The following is a 21,516-nucleotide window of genomic DNA, read 5'->3' as shown; positions in this document are numbered from 1 at the left end:
CCCTCGCCCGACCGGCCCGTCGGCCCACCCGCGTCGCTTCCGGGGGGCTACCAGCTTCAACCACAAGAGGGCATCTTAGTGTGGGTGCCTGAGCACGAGGCTGGCCTCTAAGTCAGCCAACGGCAGCCATGTCTGGCTAGTATCTAGGGGTGGTAGCCGAGACCCAGTAGCCCTAAATCGGCCCACTACAACCAAGCCCACCCAGGCCGGACGCCTCCCTCTGCTCACGCCGCCATCGCTGTTGGGGCTACCGCTCGGCGCCATGAGGGCTTCGACGAAGGGGCCTTACCCGAAGCTCGAGGCGCACGTGGCCCTGATGGAGTGGATGCGCAGACGATTGGCCATGTCCCGCAGCACCTGGACAGTTTTCGCGTCAGGCTTGCCTTCTTCGGCCATGGTAGAGCCCGCGTCAGCATCAGCCATGGGTGTGAACTCTTCGGCGTCTGAAGAGCAAATGGCGGGGAGTGCGTTCTGTAGTCCGTCAAGTACTCTCCACGCGCGGATCCCTCCGCGTGCCGTTCGCCGCCGTGCACCGTTCTCTCCGCTGCGTGGCTCCTTCCGCTGCGTGGCTCCTTCCGCTGCGGCTCCCTCAACTGCGGCTTCATCCGCGCGCGCGCACCCGCGCGCGACTCCGTCCTGTGTCTCCCTCCGCGTGCCCATTTCAATGAATTTTGAACATTTCTTATTTGTATATTGGACATTATTCGGAAAAATTTCTTTATAACTTCCTCGTGCTATTAATTCAAAGAGGACTGCCTCCGTAAGTGGGTCCAGGGTCTACTTTTGGGGTGATCAAAAAGTTATGAAAGACGGTGTGGTTGCACAACGTGATGAAAGAAGTAAAGGGGCAGCCGACTCACACACTTTAAAATAGTTACAATGGCGACGTTTGTTTTGCGTGTTTCATCAGTCTTAAAAAAGCCACACTGGAATTTTACAGTTTGTGGGTCCTCGTATCCCATAGCAGCCCAGCCTCCAAGTCGGCTCCTCAGCGGATGAGAAGGCTGAGGGTTCCGAGACAGTATGGTGTCTCTGTGCTGACCTCCTCTTCCTAGAACCTTCTCTGCGGCAAGACCCCTGGGACTGTTTAGGTGGCAGTAGCCCAACGCTAGCCTGCAGCTTTCCCAGGGAGCCTAAGTGAGGGGACTCCCTGACTTTCTGGGTGAAAGTCCCCATCTTCAAGGCCACTCTGACTTCGAGATGGTCTACCAAGAATCGGCAGGGCTCCCAGTGGCACTATCTCCACGACACTATACCCTAACTTCAACCCCTGGCGAACATCGTCAAAACTGCTGAGCTCCTGAGAGCCCCAAGTGTCCCTGAATGCGGTTAGGTGTCCACGTTCTTGTCTGGTTAATGGGTTCGTGCATTGAAATTTTCATCGATACTACTGATGTCTCAAGAATAACCCCGCCCCTATGTGTGTTCCTACTCGCTGTGTACATGAGTACTCATTTCCCCACATCCTCACCTACGCTGGATATTGTTAGCCTTTTTAATGCGCGGCATCCTGGTGGATGAGAAAATCGTATTTAATCATTGCTTTGATTTACGTTTCCCCAAGTTCCTTGCACATTTATCATACATTTATTACCATTCGTAGTTCGTCCTTTCTGAATTGGCTATTGCTATCCCTCACTGTTTTTGTATTGGATTATTTCTTTTTAGCTTCTCAATTTGTAGGACTTATCTGTATATTATGTTAGACTTTTACCTATTAGAGATATTGCAATTTTTTTCTCAATCTGCTGCTTTTAAAAAAAAAGTTAACAGATCCTTAATTTTTAAGAAGAAGCAGGTGTTTGAACCAAAACCTAAGTGTTGCTTCTTTTTAAGCTTCATGCTTTTTTTCTCCTTAAGAATGTATTAAACACTTTTTTGTTTTATGGCATTTTGGTTTAAATCTTGTTTAGAAAGGTCTTCTGTGCACAAAGCTTATTTTTAAAATCCTATTATATCATTTTAATACTTTTACAGTTTCATTTTTATGTTTAGTTCTTTATTCGGTCTTGACTTTATTGTCGTGTATATGGAAACACTCTACCTTAATTTTATTCAAATAACCAGTTGTCTCGAGACCACATTTATTAATATTTTTCAAAAATTTCTTAACTTTTTTGTGCATTTTTTTCTTCCAAACAAATTTCGAAATAGCTATTTTAAGATTCATAAGACATTCCTGTCAGATTTTTTTTTAATGCCTCCAGCTCCTGGTCTTCCTGGGTGGTCTCCCATCCAAGTACTAACCAGGCCCGACCCTGCTTAGTTTCCAAGATCAGACGGGATTGGGCACATTCAGGGAGGTATAGCCATAGACCCCCATTAGATTTTTAATTGGGGTTTCATTGAATTTTTAGGTCGATATGTAGAAAGCCGACATATACATAATATTGAGTCTTCTCAAGAACATGGCAGATGGCCATTGCTAATCACATCTTAGTGACATTCTATTTTATATTTTCTATTTATCATGGTGCCTTGTTTCTTTTCCTTCTTTCTTTCCTGTTTTGGGATTAATCAAGTTCCATTTTTTTGTATCCTCTTCGTTATTTGGATGTTATGTATCTGGCCTTTTCCTTTAATTTTTCCACCAACATTCTTCTCTCAATTTTGAGTGTTCTGGGATATCTGCAAAATTCCCCAACACGACAAGTCATTAACAAACTTTAATTTTCCCTATTTCCTTTTTAAACCATTATTTAGTTCCTTCACTTATCAATGGCGTATATAAACATACTTTAAAGCAGGGATCAGCATACTTTTTCTGTAAAGGGCCAGATAGTAAATATCTGAGGCCACATGTTCTCTGTTGCAGCTACTCTGCTTGGCCGTTGTGATGGTTCAAGTGCAACCAGGGACAATATGTAAATGAATGAGAGTGGCTATGTGCCAATCACATTTTGTTTATGGACCCTGAAATTTGAATCTCATGTAATTTTCACATGTCGCAAAATCTTTTTCTGATTTGTTCCATCACTTAAAAGTGTAAAAACCACGCTTAGCTCACACCTGTATAAAACCAGGCCACAGTTTGCCAGCCACTGGTCCAAAGAGTTAAATGGTTCTACAAGTTTCGTGACAAAAAAAATAGCAATCCCTGGCTTCCACCCACCCACCCAATCATCCACTCTCCAGAACTGACCACTCTCCACCCTTTTAGCTATTTCTTATGGCATTTACCTCCGGTTCTCTAAATAAATTGTTTATAGTGCAATTTTTTTGTTTTTCTTTTTTTTTAATATATATATCTTAGGAATTATCAAATGACTTCTCACTATAAAGGACGGTGATATAGCTCTTTTACCCTTGCCCCCCCTCCCCAGTCCTTCCAGTACGGTATACAATGATTTGGGTTAGATCACTCCTTGGTGGTCACATTATCAAGTCCATGGGAACACTGGTCACAACTGAGTAATTACTCTGATGACGTTTCCTTTCTCTTTCAACGCTTTGTTTTCTTTAGAGTTAACATTATCTCCCCCAATCCCTGTGTTGCTTGTTCTCTGATATGTATTCATAGGTCAGTACTCCCACCAACTATCTACATCTCCTCTGCAGCTGCTCAGAGATGCCTGGCATTTCATTCCATCAGAGCTCTCTCTCCTGGAGCATTTTGACTTGCCCTCCTGGCCCTCTGACCAGCTGCCAGGCTGGGCTCCACTGCCATCATCCTGGAGGTTGCATTTGCCTCTCTTTTGGCTTGGGGCCCTTGCTTCATACATCTCATCTCTACCCCTTAGGTTCCTCTCTGGCTTTGTTGGCATACCTTCTCTAGTAGTTTCCAGAGAAAGAATGCAGAAGAGGTAAACTATTTGAGAACTTTCATGTCAGAAACTGTCTTTATTCTAACCTTACAATTGACAGTTTGGGTGCACAATTCTAGGTTGAAAAATCATCTCCCCACCCGCCCAAATTTGGAAGGCATTAGTTCGTTGTGTTCTAGGTCCCATTGCTTTGCCGAAAAGTTTGAAGACATTCTGACTCCTGATTGTTTGAATGTGACCTATTTTTTTCTCTCTCTGACAGTTATTCTCTTGGCACATTGAAAATCGTTATTCAGCTCTCTTCTGGATTTCATTGATGCCATTGAGAAGTCAGCTCTCAGTCTAAAAGTCATGATTTTAAAGATAATCAGATTTTAAAATCTGGCCGTTTTTAAGATCTCGTGTCTAGGTATAGATCTATTTCTGTTCTTCCTGTTTGGATTTAGTAGGCTTCTTGAATTATGGATTTGTGTCTTTCATCAGTTCTGGAAAGTTCTTAGTGATTATCTCTTTAAATCTTGCCCCTGCCACATTCTGTCTTCTCTCTGGGCTAGCAATTAGATTTTTTTTCTTAGGCTTTTTAACTCTATCTTCCATGTCGTCTATTTTTCATTGTTTTTCAAATTTTCTCTCTTTGTGCCTCCGTGCCATATTCTAGATGCTTTCTTTACAATTTACTAATTCTTTCTCCAGCCATTTCTAACCTGCTAATAAATTCATCTATTGAACATTTTAAAACTTTTAATTGTGGAATCCAGCATACATACATAAAGGTATAGAAGACATCAACATACAGTTTAGGAAGTGATGATAAGGTGAACACACATTTAACTACTACTCAAGTCAAGTGCCCTGGCCTCCATGTGTCTCTCTCAATCCCCGTCCCCTTCTCCCACCCTAGTGGGAACCGTTATCCTGACATTTATGCCACCAATGCACATGCTTTTCTTTACGGCTTTACTGCCTGTGTATGCATCCCTAAACAACATCATTTTGTTTTGCCTGCTTTTGAACTTTATACGAATGGAACCCTGTATAGTATGGATTCTTCTGCGTTTGGCTTCTTTTGTTCAACATTATGCTCATTCATTCATGTTTCAAGGCTGTGGTTCATTTTCAATGCTGCACAGTTCGCTTACACATTCTACTATCGATGGGCAGGTGCATTGTTTCTAGCCATTGGTTATTGGGAACATCAGTGTGTCTGTCTCCCAAGGACACACCCAGGAGTGCAATTGCTGGGCCATTCGGTATGCATGATTTCAGCTTTACAATCTTACCGGATGCTTTTCCAAAGTGCTTGTACCCATTGCGCTCCTACAAGGAGTGACTGAGAGTTCCTGTTGCTCTGTATCTTGGCTGACATTTATTGTCAGTAGTCTAAGTTTTGCCAATCTGCTGGGTGCATAGTGGTATCACACTGTGTTTTTATTTTAATTCAGATATAATTTGCATATAATAAAATACACAGAACCAAGCCATCTATTGCAATATCATCTCTCCTGACTTGCCACTGAGAGAACATTTCCAGATCAAAACTGGTCACGCAGGCACTTTTAGTTAAAAAGTATTAAAAAAAAAAACCCCACAGGATCTACCTGTTCTGACCCCGTTGACCCTCCTAGCTCATCACTGTCCACCCTGCCCTGGTCCACTATGTTCCAGCTATGCTGCTATGATCATCTTTATTTTAGACATCAGAAAACTGACCCTCTGATCAGTTTATTAACTTGCCCAAGGTCCCAGAGAGATAGAGTCAGGATTTGGACTCGGCTCTGTCTGGAAGGCAGTGTTCTTTCTGTTATCTTTTGCCATGTGAGAGACTCGTTTGGGTCACAATGGAATTTTCCACCTTGGAATATCAGCTCTGTGAGAGCAAGGAATGTATCTGGCTTCTGTACCGCATGGTAGGCACTCAGGAAATATGTGCTGAAGGAATGACCGGATGAAAGAGCAAGCCTGTTAGGATGCAAAGCTGTCCATCTACCTCCTCCATCTGCCCGGCAGTAGCAATACAGCAAGGTGTATGGCTTAATGTGACTTAGCTTATTTCATGCTTTGCGAGAACAGTTCTTTACAAAATGAGACGTGCACTTGCTAATTCTTGGAAGAGAAGAAGCCCAAGAACAGAAGGGGTAGGTGTAGAGAGGGGATTCTAGCCACCTGGGGGTCATAATGAGGTACACCCATAGAGCAAAAAGTCGGGTGCTGAAAAGGAGGGGAGAAGGGCCCAGAAGATGAAGTCGACTTTTCCGGTCTGTGTTGGGCTCATCTCAAATATATAAATCTTGCCTCTGTAAGTATCTGTGTATATGTCTGAGTATTTTTATAGAGTGAAGCAATAACGTGTTCAATTCTCCTATTCGCAGCTCACAGAAGTTCCCGTTTTGTGATTTGTTTCCTGATGCAGGCGAAATACACTAAGAGCCCAAGTGCAACCCTCCCCTCTAACATTCCCTCGTGCAGGTCCCTGTCACCCAGCAAGGATGGCGCCAGCGGTCATTCCAGCCTCTTAGATAGGGACGTGGCCCGGAACTTACAGGATAGCATCAGGCACCGCATGCTCTACCTCTCAGAACAGCTGAGAGTGGAGAAGATCAATCGGGACAAGAACACCGTGGGCTACATAGAGCTGGTGTCCAAAGCCGACCGGCGCCAGGCCCCCCACATCCGGCAGGTCTTCGAGAAGGTGAACCAGCGGGCCTCTGCCACCATTGCCCGAATCGAGCGAAGGCTCCGCCAGTGTCACCAGCAGCTGCAGGAACTGAAGGAGGGCTGCCGGCCCAAGGGCTTAGCGCTGAAGACAGAAAGCAGCCAGGACAACTCCCAGCAGCCCAGAAAGAAGGCCCCATCTTCAGGGCCCCCCAAGCCCGGGAGGAAAGACTGCCTGTCCACCAACCTGTCCAACATCGTCGGACGTTTCCCTCTCAAGAGTCGCATTGCAGCCTTGCAGCGGGGGAAGTCCTCGGAGACGAAGTGTGCGGCCCGCCAGCGATCCCTGTTGTTACAGGTGAAGGAAGAGCTCAAAGAAGTCGAGAAGTTCAACTTCGGCCTCCAGATGTCCTATCAGAATCTCAGGGAGAGGTACTTGACAGACCTGCGGGTGTCGCTGGAGTCCCTTCAGGAGGAGAAACGCAGGTGAGGACCGTGAGAGGAGGGTCAAGGGGAGCCGGGGAGGGGGGAAGGAGCAGCTCAGTGTGTCCCCGGCGCCTGCGCCCGCAGTGGAGAGGGCTACTCCCCTGCCCGCCGCTGCATCCCACCCCGGTCTTCTGCTGGCAAACGGGGCTCCGGCTCCAGCTCCAGGTCCCGCCAGGTGATCCGGCGGCTGCGGCTCTGACTGGGGTGGCGGGAGACAGCCGAGGTGGCAGTGAGCCTAGCAGACGCCCATCATCAGTTACCGACCGAGGCGTCCTGCCATCCGGGCTGCTGGAGTGGCGTGTAAGGTACGACTGGAATTGCTTCGTCAGCCCTGTTCCCTTCACCTGTGCTCCTGGCTGAGCTGGGGCGCAAGGTCCCGTTTGGGACATTGATTCTGAAATTGACTGCCTCCGGGGAATGCTTTCTCTCCGCTGTGTGGTGGCTCAATTTTATTTTCGTCTAAGACAAGACTGGCTCACCCCCCAAAAAGGCAAACTCGGTCTCTCAAGGGACCCCCTCCATTCTGATTTGGTTACTTCTCAGGGGCCCTGATCCCTGCCGTCTTTCGAATTCATTCATTCTAATCCTTTCTCTCTCCTAGATTGAAAAAAGGAGCTTTATTTTGTCCATTTCTATATTCCTCGTGCCTAAAACTGGGCCTGCCATTTAGTGGGTACTCAATAAATATTTGTTAAATAAGTGGGGGAAAAAAAAGGGAGGACAGGATTCTCTTAGGTGAATTGAGATTCTCAGCATTTTCATGAAAGAACTCTGCAGTCCCTTTAGTACCTGCGTGTGGCGGGGAAGACGCGCGTGGGGAACAATCCGCTTCTGTTTCCTCTGGGAAATCTTCTCCGATTTTACCCTGCTTGACAAATCCATAAAGGGCAGTTACAGAGTGTTATGGGGCAACTTATTGTCAAGTAAGATAACCAATCGGAATTTCTTTTGGAGGTAATTTTCATAGGACGTGGCAACCCAATCTAAAATCTTGGTACTCTTAAAGACCCCTTTGTCGAAATAACATTTCCGAGGCTGGATGTATGTAAAGCAAGACCCGTGGCGGTTGTGCACATCCCCATAGGTTTCTATGCTGCCCAGGCCAAAGGGACGTTGTGCTTACGTGAGCTCTTGACATTGTGAGTACACTAAACGCCACTGAGTTACGCACTTTAGGACAGATAATTTTATGTTTCGTGAATTTCATCTCACCTAAAAAATTCAAAAGGAAGCTCTCTCAAAAGCAAACAGATTTGCCTACTTTCATTCTAATATAATAGAAGCAAAGAAGCAGGTCTATAGGACTCAGATTTACCCAGAGAAGTAGAGAATGGGCTGAAGATGACTTTATGGAATAATAGTGACAACAGGGAGCACTTAGCATTGTTCACCTGTAGTGTTCAGAAGCCCACTTTACAGCTGGGGAGATAGAATCTCGGAGAGGCATGAGTGGCCGCACGGCTAGGAAGTACAGACCTGAGAGCATGTCGACACCTCCTGGCCTGGCCGTGTGGCTTCCTAAGCTAGGTGAGGGGGACACAGGAATTTGTTGCATTAAAAAAAGATATATACATATACGTATATGTATGTATCTCATTCAAATCTTTTAAAAAAATCCTTTATGTGAGCTAGATGCAGACATAGAAAAAGGCATGTGATGTATATGTTCAGCTCAATGAAGTGTCAAACAGTCTCCACACCTGTGTGGTCACTACCCATGCCCCTGTGATGGTCATGTCCTCTCTGCTGTCACGAATTGAGCTTTCAAACTGAAAAGTCCTATGACACTTCTCACACGTAAATCTATCTGCCTTCAATGGGGGCTTCCTTTTTAATTTTTTAATTGAGATGGAATTCACAAAATGTAAAATTATCTGTCTTAAAGCACATAATTCAGTGGCATTTAGTGCATTCACAATGTTGCGAAACCATCACCTCTTAGTTCCAGAATATGTTCATCACTCCAGAAGGAGACCCTGTCACACCCCATTCCCCCTCCCCCAGCCCCGTGACAACCACCAATCTGCCCTCTGTTTCTATGGATTTGTCTATCCCGACATTTCATGCAAATGGAATCGTACAATATGTGGTCCTTCGTGTCTCACTTCTTTCACCCGGTGTAATTATTTTGAGATGCATCCAAGCCATGTGTAGGAGCAGTTCACTCCTTACTCAGCAGTATCCCATTGTATGGATGCACCACAGTTTGTTTATTCATTCGTCTACTGCCATTTGGGGCTGTGACGAATAAAACTACTATGAACATTCTGGTACAAGTCTTTTTGTGAACATATGCTTTCATATGTGGACCATAATAGCGTGGATATATGTTGAACATTTTAAGAAAGTGCCAAACTGTTTTTCCAACATGATTATGCCGTTTTACATTCCCGTGATGAGTGTATGAGCTTTTCAATTGTCCCACAGTCTCATCAACACTTGGTATGGTCAGTCTTTGAAATTTCAGCCTCTTAAGTTCAGCCACAACTCGGTGGGCCCTAAACTCCAAATTATGTCACCCTAGCCCAGGTTTTCTCAACCTCAGTACTATTGACATTTTGGACCAGATGATTCTGTGTCGTGGGCACTGTCCTGTGCATTGTAGGATATTGAGCAGCGTCCCTGGTCTCTACCCACTAGATGCCAGAAGCACCCTGAAGGAGTTTCCTCCAGCTGTCATAACAAATTACCCCAAACTTGGTGGCTTCGAACAGCAGAAATTGATTCTCTTGCAGTTCTGGAGGCCAGAAGTCAGAAATCAGCTTTATTTGACTTAAGTCAGGATGTCAGCAGGGCCGCTCTCCTGCTGGAGGCTCTAGGACAGAATCCATTCCTGGACTCTTCCAGCTTCTGGTGGCCGCCGAGCTCCTTTGCTTGTGGTCACATCACTGCGATCTTCAAGGCCAGCCAGCATCTTCACATTTCACTGCGCTCTGTGTGTAAAAGCTCCCTGTCTCTCTCCTATTAAGATGTGTGTGATTGCAGTTTGGCCCACATACGCCCAGGAGGCTCTTCACTGTGCCTGCCGCCCTTCCTGCCCTACCCCTGCAGCCCGATTTCCCCCACATCTGTTTCTTCATCTCAGGCTTCTCCAAGATGCAGGCCATTCGGTTCTAGATCTGTTGACTGAGGACTGCCAAAAGCCAGTCCTCAGAGTCAAGAATATACTCTTTTGTAACAATATCGTTTATGACAATTCGTATTGGAGAGGGAGGACTTAACGGCTTTGGAAGATTTAGGGGGCATTTTGCTTGACCAGTCATCATTTTGTCTTTGTAAGAGCATTTTCCAGAGTGATCCATTTGTCTCTGCGACTGTAGGAGGTAGACAGAGAGGGGTCCTTGACCGAAAGAGGGACAAGGAGGAGAGTCAGCTGTGTCACAGCTGGGACACTGCTGCCAGAGGGTGAGGAGTCTGGGGGCAAGAGAAGAGGAGGCTGAGATAATATCCTAATGAATGGACATCATCTTATTCAATAATCTACGCAAGGATACGTTTAAGAATATATTTATAAATTCTTATATAAATGTATTAATGAAGAATCTATTCATTGACTTTGTGAAAAATATATTAATGAGACTATATTTGAACATAGTTAATATCTCGAATGTTGTGGCTAGATGCTTCGTGTTAATGAAAAGGCAGTTATGTGGAATCTGCTTTTGGGGTGGACACCCTGTGTCTCCCTCTCTCTATGAGCAGTAGCCTCGGCCATGTTGTCAGCCCACTCTCTTCTCAACAGGGAGCAGGGCAGAGACTAATGGAATGTGCCTTGAAACGCTGTTATGAATTGCCTCTTGACAAATTGGCTTTCAACAAGTGAGCGTTCAGCTTATTGGCTGCCTGGAGGACATCTCCATATGGGTGTCTGTCAAGTCCTGGAAGCAGGACCAAATCGCCTCCTCCCCTCACATTCCCTGTCTCTGCAACAGCACCACTGGTTACACACTTGTGCACGGCAGAGCCATGGCCATCGGCTTGGTCCTTTATCGCCCTGTTCTCCATGGGCCTTGGGCCCCAGCCATTCTGTGCCTCCAGTGCTCTCCAGTACCTTTTCTCTTCTCTAGTGTCTCTGCTCCCCAGCTCGGGTGAAGCCTTCCTTGGCTCTTCCCCGAATGACAATGCTAGAAGTCACTTGGCATCTGTTATTCTGGCCTGTCCTTCCTGGTGCTGAAATGAGGAAGCTCGAAAAGTTTTTTTTTTTTTTTAAATTATGAAACATTCCAAACCCAGGGAAAATGTAGAGAATAACATGATCAACACTATATACCAATCCCCCCCAGCTTTCTCAGACCTTAACTCTTACCATTTTTGCTTCAAATCTTATTTTTTAAAGAAATAAAACTTTAAAAAATTCATTCGGTGCTCTTCTCATTAACACTTCCCCCAGTCCCATCCCCCTTCTTCTCACCTATATATTTTTATACTTTTACTACTCACATACGTAGCCATAAACCGCAGGTAGTGGTGTTTTGTTTGTGTTTTTTAACAGCTCTACTGAGATATAATTTACATGCCATAAAATGCATTATTTTTAACTGTACGTTTCAATGATCTTTAGTAAATTTAATGAGTTATGCAACCATTACCACGATGCTATATTTGTTTTTATTTTTTGTTTTAATAATAGCTTTATTGAGATACAATTCACATATCAGAAAGTTCATCTATTTAAAGTATACAATTCAGTGGTTCGTAGTATGTTTGCAAAGTTGTGCAACCATCAGCACTGTCTCATTGCAGACCATAATACTGTCATCACTTCAAAAAGAAACCCCATCCCCATTAGCAGTCACTCCCCACCTGCTCTCTCCCCGAGCCCCCCGGCAACCACTGGTCTGACTCTGCCTTTCTTGATTGGTCTATTCTGGGCATTTTATACAAATGGAATCATACATTATGTGGTCTCTTATGACTGCTCCATCTCTATAATCTGCAGACTTTCGTAGAATAACTACTGCATGCCAAACACTGGTGCTGGGAATGTATGTGGAATTTAATAGCATATAAGGGTAATTTAGATATTGATTTCTATAACTTGTAGTCTATCTCTATTTTGCTAAAGCTGTTACGAAAGAGGAACAATATATAGGAGATAGATACATGACTATCAGTGAGGGCGTGTCTGAGGTGTAGAACTGGAGGAGGAGGCGGGGTTTCACAGGAGCTTGGGGACGGCGGAGGAAGGTGGGCCCTGAACCCGAGTCTGCTCCTGACATAGGATGAGCTCTGGGCAGGGTTCTCAGGGAGTATTGCCTTCTCTTTTACTCCCAAGACGCGTGTTACTAGAAGAACTGGCGAATGACTACCAGCAGGGGTACCTGAATGAGATTTACCACCTCAAACAGACTCTGGCCTGCACCGAAGAGAAAATGGCCTATCTGTCCTATGAGAGAGCCAGGGAAATGTGGGTGAGTACCCGATGGGGGAGCTTTTTGAGAAATGGCCAGTGAGAAGGATGTAGAGATGACAAGCAAAAGATGAGCAAATCTGTTCTGATACTCTCCAAAGCAAGGAAGGAGACGGAGCCTCAAGCCGTGCCCCCTGCCGAGGGTTCAGTGGCAACTCACACATTCATTTCAGAGCCGATGGTGTCCGCTCTACGTTCATGCCGCACTTCCCCGCATCCAGCTTAGCTGATCTGGGAACTTGGGCACGGTGGTTCTCATACTTGAGTGCATGTCGGAACCACCTGCAGGGGGTGCTGACGAGTCCCGAGGAGCTGCTGCTGGTGCAGGGAGCACGCACTGGGAACCCCTGCTTTAGGCCCCGGGATAGCAAGCGTGAGCGGAGGAGTTCCCTCTCCTGCTACAGATAGTCTCACTCTCTTTCACACCCTCAGACCCTTGTCCTTGGTCAGCTCTCGCACGGCCAGGTTCTCAGTCCCAGGCCACACTGGCTGAGGGCTGAGTCGGATGAGACCTTCGCTGTTGCTGGGAGACACAGAGCCTCCCAGGACAGGGCCCTCAGCTTGTACGTGCTCTCGGTTCTCGACTTCTCTCCTAAATCCTCAACCAACACTTGCTGTGCACCCCTCAGGAACCCAGGTAAATAAATGATCGCACTTCCCCTCAGACCTCTGTGATTTTGTCACCTGCAGGAGGTCACGGAGACTTTCAAGAGTCGTATATCCAAGCTGGAAACTCTACAGGAAGTGACCCAACTGGAGATGACAGAGAATCGCAGGTGCTGTCCCCGGGAGTTTGTGTTCCAGTTCGTGAGCCTGCTCCTCACACTGGCCACCATCTTCTTGGTCTTCATCTCCACCGTGTGCACCTACCCCTTGCTGCTGGTGAATTCGCGCCTGCGCATGTGCATCATGCTCATGCTGATCGGGCTTGGGACCCTGGTCTGGCAGAAGTGGCATGCCATCCCTGTCGTGGACTGGCAGGCCTGGTTCTCCAGGTGGAGATTACCTTTCAAAAACTCCAATCCTCCAGGGCCTTAAAGTGCCTGGGTTTGCCAGCTCCGCCCCCTTCCCGGGGTCAGGGCACCCATCTAGCCCTCCCCAGACGACCACTTCTCAGTTCTCCCTTTCGGATTTCATCAATGCCAGCCCTGCGAGAGATGTGAAGGTGCCCACCCACCTCACGCTTCCCTTGCTCACAAGCTTTCCATACCATCTGCAGACACAAGGTTTGGAAAAGATAAAGGTCTCCGAAGTGCAATGCTACTCTCCTCTCTAAACCCCTCGCATCCTCTTGCGACCCACTGAACACTCGGAGGCTCAGGCGCCCCCAAACTTCAGTGGGAACCTCTGCGACGCTTGTTTCTGGCAAAGAGAAACTACATTTATTTCACAGGGACAGAGAAGAAGGGATGATGCGGGTGGTGGCCAAAGCCCTGGTGAGTAGGACAGGAATTACGTTTTCCAGTAGGAGGCAGATCTTCTTTTTTGGGGGGCTGGGGGAGACTCATGCTGGTGACACCGATGACACAGATGAGGCCTCTGTTTTGGAGGAGCTGGAGAGTTCAGAGCTATCATCCACTTTCTTCCCAAAAAGCTGCAAGATGCAGTTTCGAAACTGGCAGGACAGAAAGTGTTATTCAGCAGAGCAGGAAAGGCCAGGGTGCTACGCTAAAGGTAATGCCTGGGACATTCGGAGGAAGGTATTCATTGTCACCTGGATGACTTGGCACTTTCTCTCTACATTCGGAATCCTAGAGTGAGTGGAGGAAGGCTCAGGTTGTTCCTTACACATGAGAATGGTCTATTCCCGACTATTCGGTTATCTAAGGCATCTAATTTAGCGGTTGATGGTGACTGTTGTGGGTCACGTGGTGTCCCCCCAAAATACATGTTCAAGTCCTACTTTCTGGAGTCTGGGAGCGTGACCTGATTTAGAAATAGTCTTTGTATTTGTGATTAACGTGTATAATACCATGAGCTCATGCCGAAGGGAATTTGGACACAGATGCACAGGTACAGAAGGTAGAAGGGTGTGTGGAGGTGAAGGCAGAGATTGCGGTGACTCATCTACAAACCAAGGAACAGCAAATAGCCACCAAGAACTAGGAGAGGGGCACGAAGAGATTCTCCTGGAGAGCCCTCAGAAGGAACCAACCCTGCTGACACCTCAGTCTCAGACTTCGGACCTCCAGAGTTGGGAGACAATAAGTTTCTGTTCCTCAAAGCCACCCAATCCGTAGTTTGTCGTGGCATCCCAGGGAACTAATATGGTGACCAAAGATGATGCCAGCTAAGTGGCCTCTGCATAGAGTGACTCGTCTCCAGAATGTCTGGGAAGAAGCATTTTAATGAAAGAGAATGTGTTTGTCATCTTGTTTCTAGCCCATCAATTTTGGGGCCCGGCGATACTAGGTAGACAGCAGTCTAGCCACCACCTCATCTCTTTAGCCAAGAGAGTCTTCCAGCGCCAGGAGGGCCCTGCTCTTTGCTGCCTGGCCCCTAAAGCAATCTGGGCCGTATTCATTTCTGAGATTATATCTCAGATCGTCACTGAGCTAACCACAATGCGCTGAGAATGCAGACCAGATGCGTTTCCTGTATATTCCAGGTCTATTCTTGACTACTTCCAGGTACCTCCAACATCAAAACTTTAAAAAATAAAAAACATAATGGTCGAAATCGATAACATAAGAAATGGGCTGAACGGCAGAAGCGACTCGGCTGAAGAGCTGGCTGATGAGGCCGAGGAATTCATTTGACACGTTCACTCAACGTCTACCTACCGAGCACCCATTCTACACCAGACTGCATCCTAAAGGGATCGGCAGCAAATAAAAAGAGCAAAATTCCCTGTCCTCACAGAGTCCTATTCCAGAAAGTTCTCAGAATGCAACGGGAAACGATAACAATGTGGAAAAGATAAAAGAAAAACTCAAAAGCCTGGAGAGATCCAGAAATGCAGACATCTGGCTAGGAGTGGGGCATGGGAAGACTCAAGCAAAGACAGTACTTGGCAAGCTAGCCTAGGACTCCACAAATGAAAGTCAGACCCGAAGGGACCTGTGGAAAAGACAGGAAACGGGTCAGGGACAGAATTACACTCTGGGTGTGGAGGTGCCGGCAATGGAGTCCTGGGGAATCAATCGTGGTACTGCCCTACTGAATATTTAAACATGACTAAAAGCATGCTTAACGAATTCCACAGAGAGTCAGGGCCAGGCTGGAGGGGGCGGAGTCACGGGCAACTGTAAAATGGAAGAGAAGAGAAGAGCTGGTTGGAAGGGGTGGACTGGGTCTGCTGAAATGGGAGGACCCTGAGGGGGTGGTATTTCTGACCCACGGACTTTTCCGGTCACCATCAAGTCACTTCACGATTGCACCTTGAAGTGAATGTGATGGATTCAAGGAATAATGAGGCGAATTGCACCTGGAAGATGATGAGCTTCATTGGTCACTTGTAACCTACCAAGAAGTCTAGGAGTCATGGGCAGTTTGCGGCGGAGGCCCTATATGCCAGCCCATGATGGCTGCCATCTGGCAAGAACTTGGGCAGGACCACAGCGTGTCCCTCCTGAACTAACCCGTAAAGTCACAAAAGCCACAGGTCAGTGCAGCCAAGAAGGGCCTCTTTGTGTCCTCATTAGAGTTAGGGTTTGAAGGTGGGAAGATGAAAGTTGGGAGAAGAGTTGCTCCTGTAAAAGCAAGAAGTGCACGTCTAGGCTAAACGTAGCCCTGTTCAGGTGATCCTCGGGCGTTTGAGCTCTAGGCTAACCCTCAGGTCAGCAGAAGGAAAGAGCGCACAGCGCTCAGACACTGCAAGAAATGCCAACCCTCAGACACCGTGAAAGGATCCAGAGAGAGAGCTGCCTGGACTTGGGTCTCATGCTGGTTATTGTCCCGGAGGCCAGATGTGACTCCAGGTGGGAGCCATCACGGGGCTCTTCCGGGGTCTCTTTCTAGTTTGCTCTGCCAACGGTGTGACTTACCTGCCGGTTCATAAAGACATAGATAATGGGGTTGTAGATAGTGGCACTTTTGGCAAAGTAGGCTGGCAGGGCGGCCACCAGAGGGTGGAAGGCGTAGCCAGGGTGGGCAGCAGCAAAGCATGCAAAGAAGGTGTAGGGCCCCCAGCAGAGGCAGTATGCCAGAACCATCACCACCACCATGCGTGTCACTTCCTTCTCAGCCTTCTGGGTAGACTCAGATTCTTTCTGCTGCTTTGCCACCTGGAGGAGACAGAGAGTCGTGCCAAGGGATAGTGAGTGGGAGAGTCCCTCAGGGCTGCATGTCTGAGAGGACTCTGTGTTCTTATTGCTTGGGCAGCAGGTCCGGGAGGCAGCAAGAGGTGGGCAGCCCAGAGACAGGAATTGTGGGGAGAAGGCGATGGGTCCACTCGCTCCAGCACCCATGGCCAGCCAGCAATCGGCTCCCACCTGAATGAGTGCACACCTTGCCTGGGGTGGCCTCATGGGAACTGGCAGGCTTTAAGGTAGCAGCTGGGCCTGGCTAAGACAGCCCTGAGCTGGGGCCTTCCAAGCTCTTGACTTAGCATGACTCCCAGTAAGTCTCGGAAGGAGCTAAGGAGGCTGTTCTTAGCCTCATCTGGTCCCTTATCAGTGTGTCCCCTCCTGTGCTCAGGTCTCATGGGCTGACAAGGAGAAGACAGAGGCCGCCACGACCTGCTGTGGGCAGGGACTGACTGCAGGCAGCTAAGTGGGCACGAGGGGCAACCGTGAGGGCTGAGGACACGTTCTGGAGCCTGGGGTCTCCAATCAGACCTAACACGGCCCAAGCCATGGTTGGATACCTGTGGGAGCTAGCTAAGTTGGTTCTGATCCCTGGCCACCAACGGGGTGGGGGGAGGAAGTCAGACTGAAGGTAGCGAGGTTAGTGGAGCTTATCTTGAGCCCACGGCCTCCACTCTAGAGAGCTTACAAGCACATGCTGATCCGATTGTGGGCACAAGCAGCTTCATATAGGGAAGGCACCACCCCGAAGGGCCTCCGGCCACCTGTGCCAAGCAGGATCCCAACGAGGACAGATGGCACATCCAGATTAGCTAATTGGAGCTTAGTTGATTGATAAAGAGACAACTTACGGTGTTCTTCACAAGGGGGCGCAAAGCTCTTAGCGCCCCAGGACCTAACCTCTCCTGCCTCGCTCTGATTTCCTACAAGGGCTCCCCAGGGGTAGCTCAGCCTGTGGGGATGAGGGTGGGGGTATGGCTGTGGATGGGACCAGCTTCCCAGGGAGGTGGGTGGAGAGTGGGCCTGGGGTCGCAGATGGCACTTGTGAGTCCACTCCCTAGCCTGCCCCAACGGTCTGTGAAAGGGACAAGGACCCTCTGGTGGCAGCCTTTTAAAGACACCCCTCGATTTGCAGGTTTCATTTGCAGATCTGGCTGCCCCAAGGGAACTGTCCTGGGTCAGAAGGAAAACAGCTCTGTTCCCTTATTGGGCCCCTCCACAGACTGGGGCACAGTCCTTGCCCATCCTATAGGGATGAGGACAAGGGAGCCAGAGCTGTAACTGCAGCCCCAAAGAAATTGCCAGATCCGCATCTGCTTTGGGGGCAGGAGCATGAGCTGGGTGACTCTGTCCTTGCCCAGACGTCCCTGGCCCTCATGATCCTACCAGCTCGGGGGGAAGCCAAGAGGGCACAGGAGCTTACCGCTCGGATGGCCAGCCACACTTGCAGGTAGCAGAACAGAATGACACTGAGCGGGATGATGCAGCACGTGACCATGAGGACGATCATGTATGACTGCACCCCAGGGTATGAGCTGCCGCTGAACACATCCGGGCCGCATGAAGTCTTCAGGCCGTGGGGCCAGTACCTGGGAAGAGGGGCCGGTGGCTTGTCCTGGTAACGGCCCGGTGGCCCGGGACCCCCTAGCCCAGGCATGCCACTGACTTGAGTAGGGTTGTTGGGTTTTTGAATTACACAAATTGACAATTTTCGAAATGAACAATTTAGTGGCACCATCACCACTACCTGGTTCCAGAACACTGACATCACCTCGATCACGTCCCCTCTTACAAAGGGAGGATGAGGTGCTCTCTTGCCTTCTGAGAACATCTGTGAACACCCGAATAATTTTTCTGGGGTCAACTAGCTCGGCCCGCGTCCTGAGGTTGTCAGCGTTTGTCCATGTGTTCCTGTGAGCTGCTCACACTAGGGAGAAACGAACCTTTCCAGAGGCTTGGGGACCACGGGGCCCATTTCTTTGTCGCAGCCAGCCAGATTCATACATTCATAAACACTGCACGCTCGAAAGGGTCTCAGAGAGAGTTGGGTCCATCGTCACTTAACTCGTGGGGCCCAGAGGCCCAGAGGCAGAAAGCGATTTGCCTCGAGGTCACAAATGGAATCACTTGTCTGAACCCCCCTGTCCGTCGTAACAAGCCGCCTTCCTGGCACCCTGGCATCCTTACCTGCTCCAACCAAAGATGGGCGGGGCAGTCCACACAGCAGCCCAGACCCAGGAGAAGGCGATGCCCACGGTGGCCAGCTTGGCGTCAAATCTCATGTTGCCAAACGGCTTGCAGACCACCAGCCACCTCTCCCAGGAAATGATGGCCAGGGACCAGAGACCCGTGATCCCTATGGGGCAGAGCAGACACATGACGGCTTCTATCTGGACCAGGAGACAGTTCTTCAGATGAAGAGGCAACCGTCCAACTATGTACAAAACCTCATTCTCCACAGCGTTTTCAGGTCTGGGGGCACTGGGTCTCTCGCTCAATTTCTTTTTCTATCACTTGCCTTCCCTTTCCTTCCCCACTGGGCCTCTCATTGTCCTTTCTCATTGGGCCTCTTCATCCACCTCGCTTCTCCTCTTTCTTTTACTTGACTACCAGCCTTTCCTCTGATGCCAGCCCCCGACGATCACGTACACATCAGCATGAGCCACTGCTACAGTCCCAGCCAAGAGCTGTGCCCCTCCTGGCAGTACATATGCATTTCTTTAGGTGCCCGGAGTCCCCCTCCCTGATTTCCTACCACCTTCGGCCATTTAGCAGGTGGGGACAGTGTCTGCTGTTCTGCTTAAACCCTGGAGGTCTGTGCACAGAATTCAGGGCTCCATGAATCGGGGCGGGAAACAGGACATCTTTGCTCCCACTAACCTCTGACAGATACTGGCATTTCCTTTCATTACGAGTGTGGCAACGCTAGCAGTGCCCGTGACTCGGTCACTTTACAGAGGTGGCAGACATGTCCCAATATCACTGTGTTCATTAACACTTTGACATTTCAGTGGCAGTCAGGCCAGATCCCGTTATTTGATACTTTAATAAGAAACGGTGTTGCTAATACTTCTGATAAATACTTCTAATACGATTTATTTATCATATCATTAAATTTAGTAATATAATTTTAACACTAATACTTTAAATGAAGGACTATGTCGCTAATTACTGTTGAATACTTTGATAACTATATTTCAATATCATTGGCTTCTTTTGTAATCCTATGGATCTCATTGTGTGCATTTGCAAACATTCTTCTGAGAAGGGGTCCACGGCTTCCCCAGAGAGCCAAGGGGTGTCCGTGGCAGCAAAACTGGCACAGAAATGCTGGCTGTTTGGTACCCGGGTGACCCAAGAACAGACTGCAAGCAGAACCAGAGACAGCCATGAGTGTGGACGCAGAGGCCACTCAAGGAGATGCGCAGAGCACTTGGACTTGGAGGATGGACTTTCTTTGCCTGCCCTTCCCTGGTCACTCCCATTCTATACTTTCAGGAGCGTGCTGGGCTGTCAGCTGTAAAATAAAAGGCAGTTAGATGGGGAGGGCAGTTTCCTTACCTGTAAAGTGGACATCATGTTAGCACCTGCCTCACAGGGTTGTGGGAGGGCTCAATATGTTCATTCGAATCTTTCCTCAAAGTTGTGCCCCCATTTTACAGATGGGAAAATGGAGGAGGAGCAGAGCAGTAAATCAGCTTAGTGGAGCTCACACCACTAGTAATTGAAATCTCCCCCTCTCCAGACCCCCTCCTATCCCTGTGTCTCTTTTTCTATTGTCCGCGTCCTCAGAATTCGCATCGGAGATCAGTTTAGGTGGCAATGACATAAACCTAAGTTAGATGTGGGAGCTCTAAGTTAGGAATGGTGGCCAGGTGGCCCAGTGAAAGTTTAAAAATGGGACAACAGCTGTAAGCCTTGGCTGGTTTGACAGCCTGGGGCCTGGAGACAGGCTGCATGTGCTGAGCGCCATAGCCCTCCGGCTCCCTGTCTTCTTGGGTGGACGTGGAGCTGTAAACCTGCAGCCCTCTATCCTCTCGCAGAGGCATGGCGCGAGAACTCCTGGAGGGGACCTCGGCATCATTGGGCCTGCCTGTCTTCTCCTTCCTCTTGGGCCCCAGAGAAAGAAACCTGGCCTCCTGGCAACCACTTCTCCTCACCTGGCGCACAACGTGCTACAGATCCAGCTCCTGCTGTAGGTTCCTCACCTCTCCCACCCAGGTGGCTTTGGCTCCCTCGCTCAGCCTCCCTTCTGTCTTCCAGCCTCTTCCTGGGTCTCCCCCTCCAGTCTCCTCCTCCCAAAATAAAGTCCCTGTTCCCGAGAGCGCCATCCCAGGCTCTGCCCACCCAACCACTGACTCGGCCCGGCTCTCAGTACAGCTCGGCAGTCCCCGGGCAGAACCTGTCTTAGAGCAGGTACTCAGGGTGTGTCGGACTGCAAGCCCCTCCACATCGAAATGATCACCCCAGGCCGGCTTCCCCTGTGGATCTGTCTCCTTTCAAACGTGTGCCTTGCTCGTACATCGCAGGCACACCTGGGAGTTTGCCATGTGAGTGTTTCCTTTAGGCCTGGGCCATTGGCTGGCTTACCACACAGGGAGACAGTGTAGCCTTCCACGACGCACAGAGGGTGGCCCAGCACGAAGTATCCATAGATCTGGTTCACAACACTGATGGTGCTGGCAATGATGGTCTCTGCCAGGTCAGCAACCGCCAAGTTCACCAGGATCCAGTTCAGAGGGTGCCGCAGCTTCTTGAACCTCATGGTAGCCACCAGCACAAGCCCATTAGTGAAGACTGATGCGATGACCACAAAGATCATCCAGGCGCTGGTGAGGTGGTACACCCATCTGGGAGCAATGTGGTAATTGGGGCCTTCAAAGGGGCCTGAGGCAGGAGGTACAGAGCAGGCAGCAGCGTCACCCACCTGTACAGCTACGCCATCCCACCCTTCCCC

General features: G+C 48.7%; 3 protein-coding genes and 1 non-coding gene across 5 annotated transcripts in view; 1 reads left to right on the top strand and 3 right to left on the bottom strand.

Moving 5' to 3' along the window:
• The window catches only part of TKTL1 (transketolase like 1), a 23,578-nt gene extending 23,155 nt beyond the window's left edge, over positions 1-423 (bottom strand). For both annotated transcript variants that reach the window (XM_006915298.1, XM_006915299.1), the window contains exon 1: positions 290-423. In XM_006915298.1, the coding sequence (XP_006915360.1) occupies positions 290-423 (134 nt within the window). The remainder of the gene's footprint in view (positions 1-289) is intronic.
• Positions 424-2,198: 1,775 nt separating this feature from the next.
• Positions 2,199-2,317, bottom strand: LOC112482552. The gene has a single exon (XR_003047340.1). It is a non-coding gene; the product is annotated as a 5S ribosomal RNA (ribosomal RNA).
• Positions 2,318-6,168: 3,851 nt separating this feature from the next.
• TEX28 (testis expressed 28) lies at positions 6,169-13,350 on the top strand. Its single transcript, XM_006915320.1, has 3 exons — positions 6,169-6,902; positions 12,178-12,313; positions 13,003-13,350. The coding sequence occupies exons 1-3, from the start codon at positions 6,169-6,171 to the stop codon at positions 13,348-13,350; spliced, it is 1,218 nt and encodes a 405-aa protein (XP_006915382.1).
• A 465-nt stretch (positions 13,351-13,815) lies between these two features.
• Positions 13,816-21,516, bottom strand: part of LOC102889331 (long-wave-sensitive opsin 1) — a 10,513-nt gene continuing 2,812 nt past the window's right edge. The window contains exons 2-6 of the mRNA XM_006915297.1: positions 21,150-21,446; positions 18,747-18,915; positions 17,983-18,148; positions 16,299-16,538; positions 13,816-13,927 (exon numbers count right to left, since the gene is read on the bottom strand). Of these exons, the coding sequence (XP_006915359.1) occupies positions 13,817-13,927; positions 16,299-16,538; positions 17,983-18,148; positions 18,747-18,915; positions 21,150-21,446 (983 nt within the window). The 3' untranslated portion in view covers position 13,816. The remainder of the gene's footprint in view (positions 13,928-16,298; positions 16,539-17,982; positions 18,149-18,746; positions 18,916-21,149; positions 21,447-21,516) is intronic.

This window comes from Pteropus alecto, unplaced genomic scaffold, assembly GCF_000325575.1.
Source record: "Pteropus alecto unplaced genomic scaffold, ASM32557v1 scaffold396, whole genome shotgun sequence".
Lineage (NCBI taxonomy): Eukaryota > Metazoa > Chordata > Mammalia > Chiroptera > Pteropodidae > Pteropus > Pteropus alecto.
Note: the sequence above shows the minus strand (reverse complement) of the source record. Positions and strands in the feature narration are given on the sequence as shown.

Coding starts and splice junctions, on each gene's coding strand:
- TEX28 (XM_006915320.1), top strand. CDS start 6,169: ATGCAGGCGAAATACACTAAGAGCCCAAGTGCAACCCTCCCCTCTAAC. Junction 6,903..12,177: donor CTTCAGGAGGAGAAACGCAG/GTGAGGACCGTG, acceptor TTTACTCCCAAG/ACGCGTGTTACTAGAAGAAC. Junction 12,314..13,002: donor AGAGAGCCAGGGAAATGTGG/GTGAGTACCCGA, acceptor TGTCACCTGCAG/GAGGTCACGGAGACTTTCAA.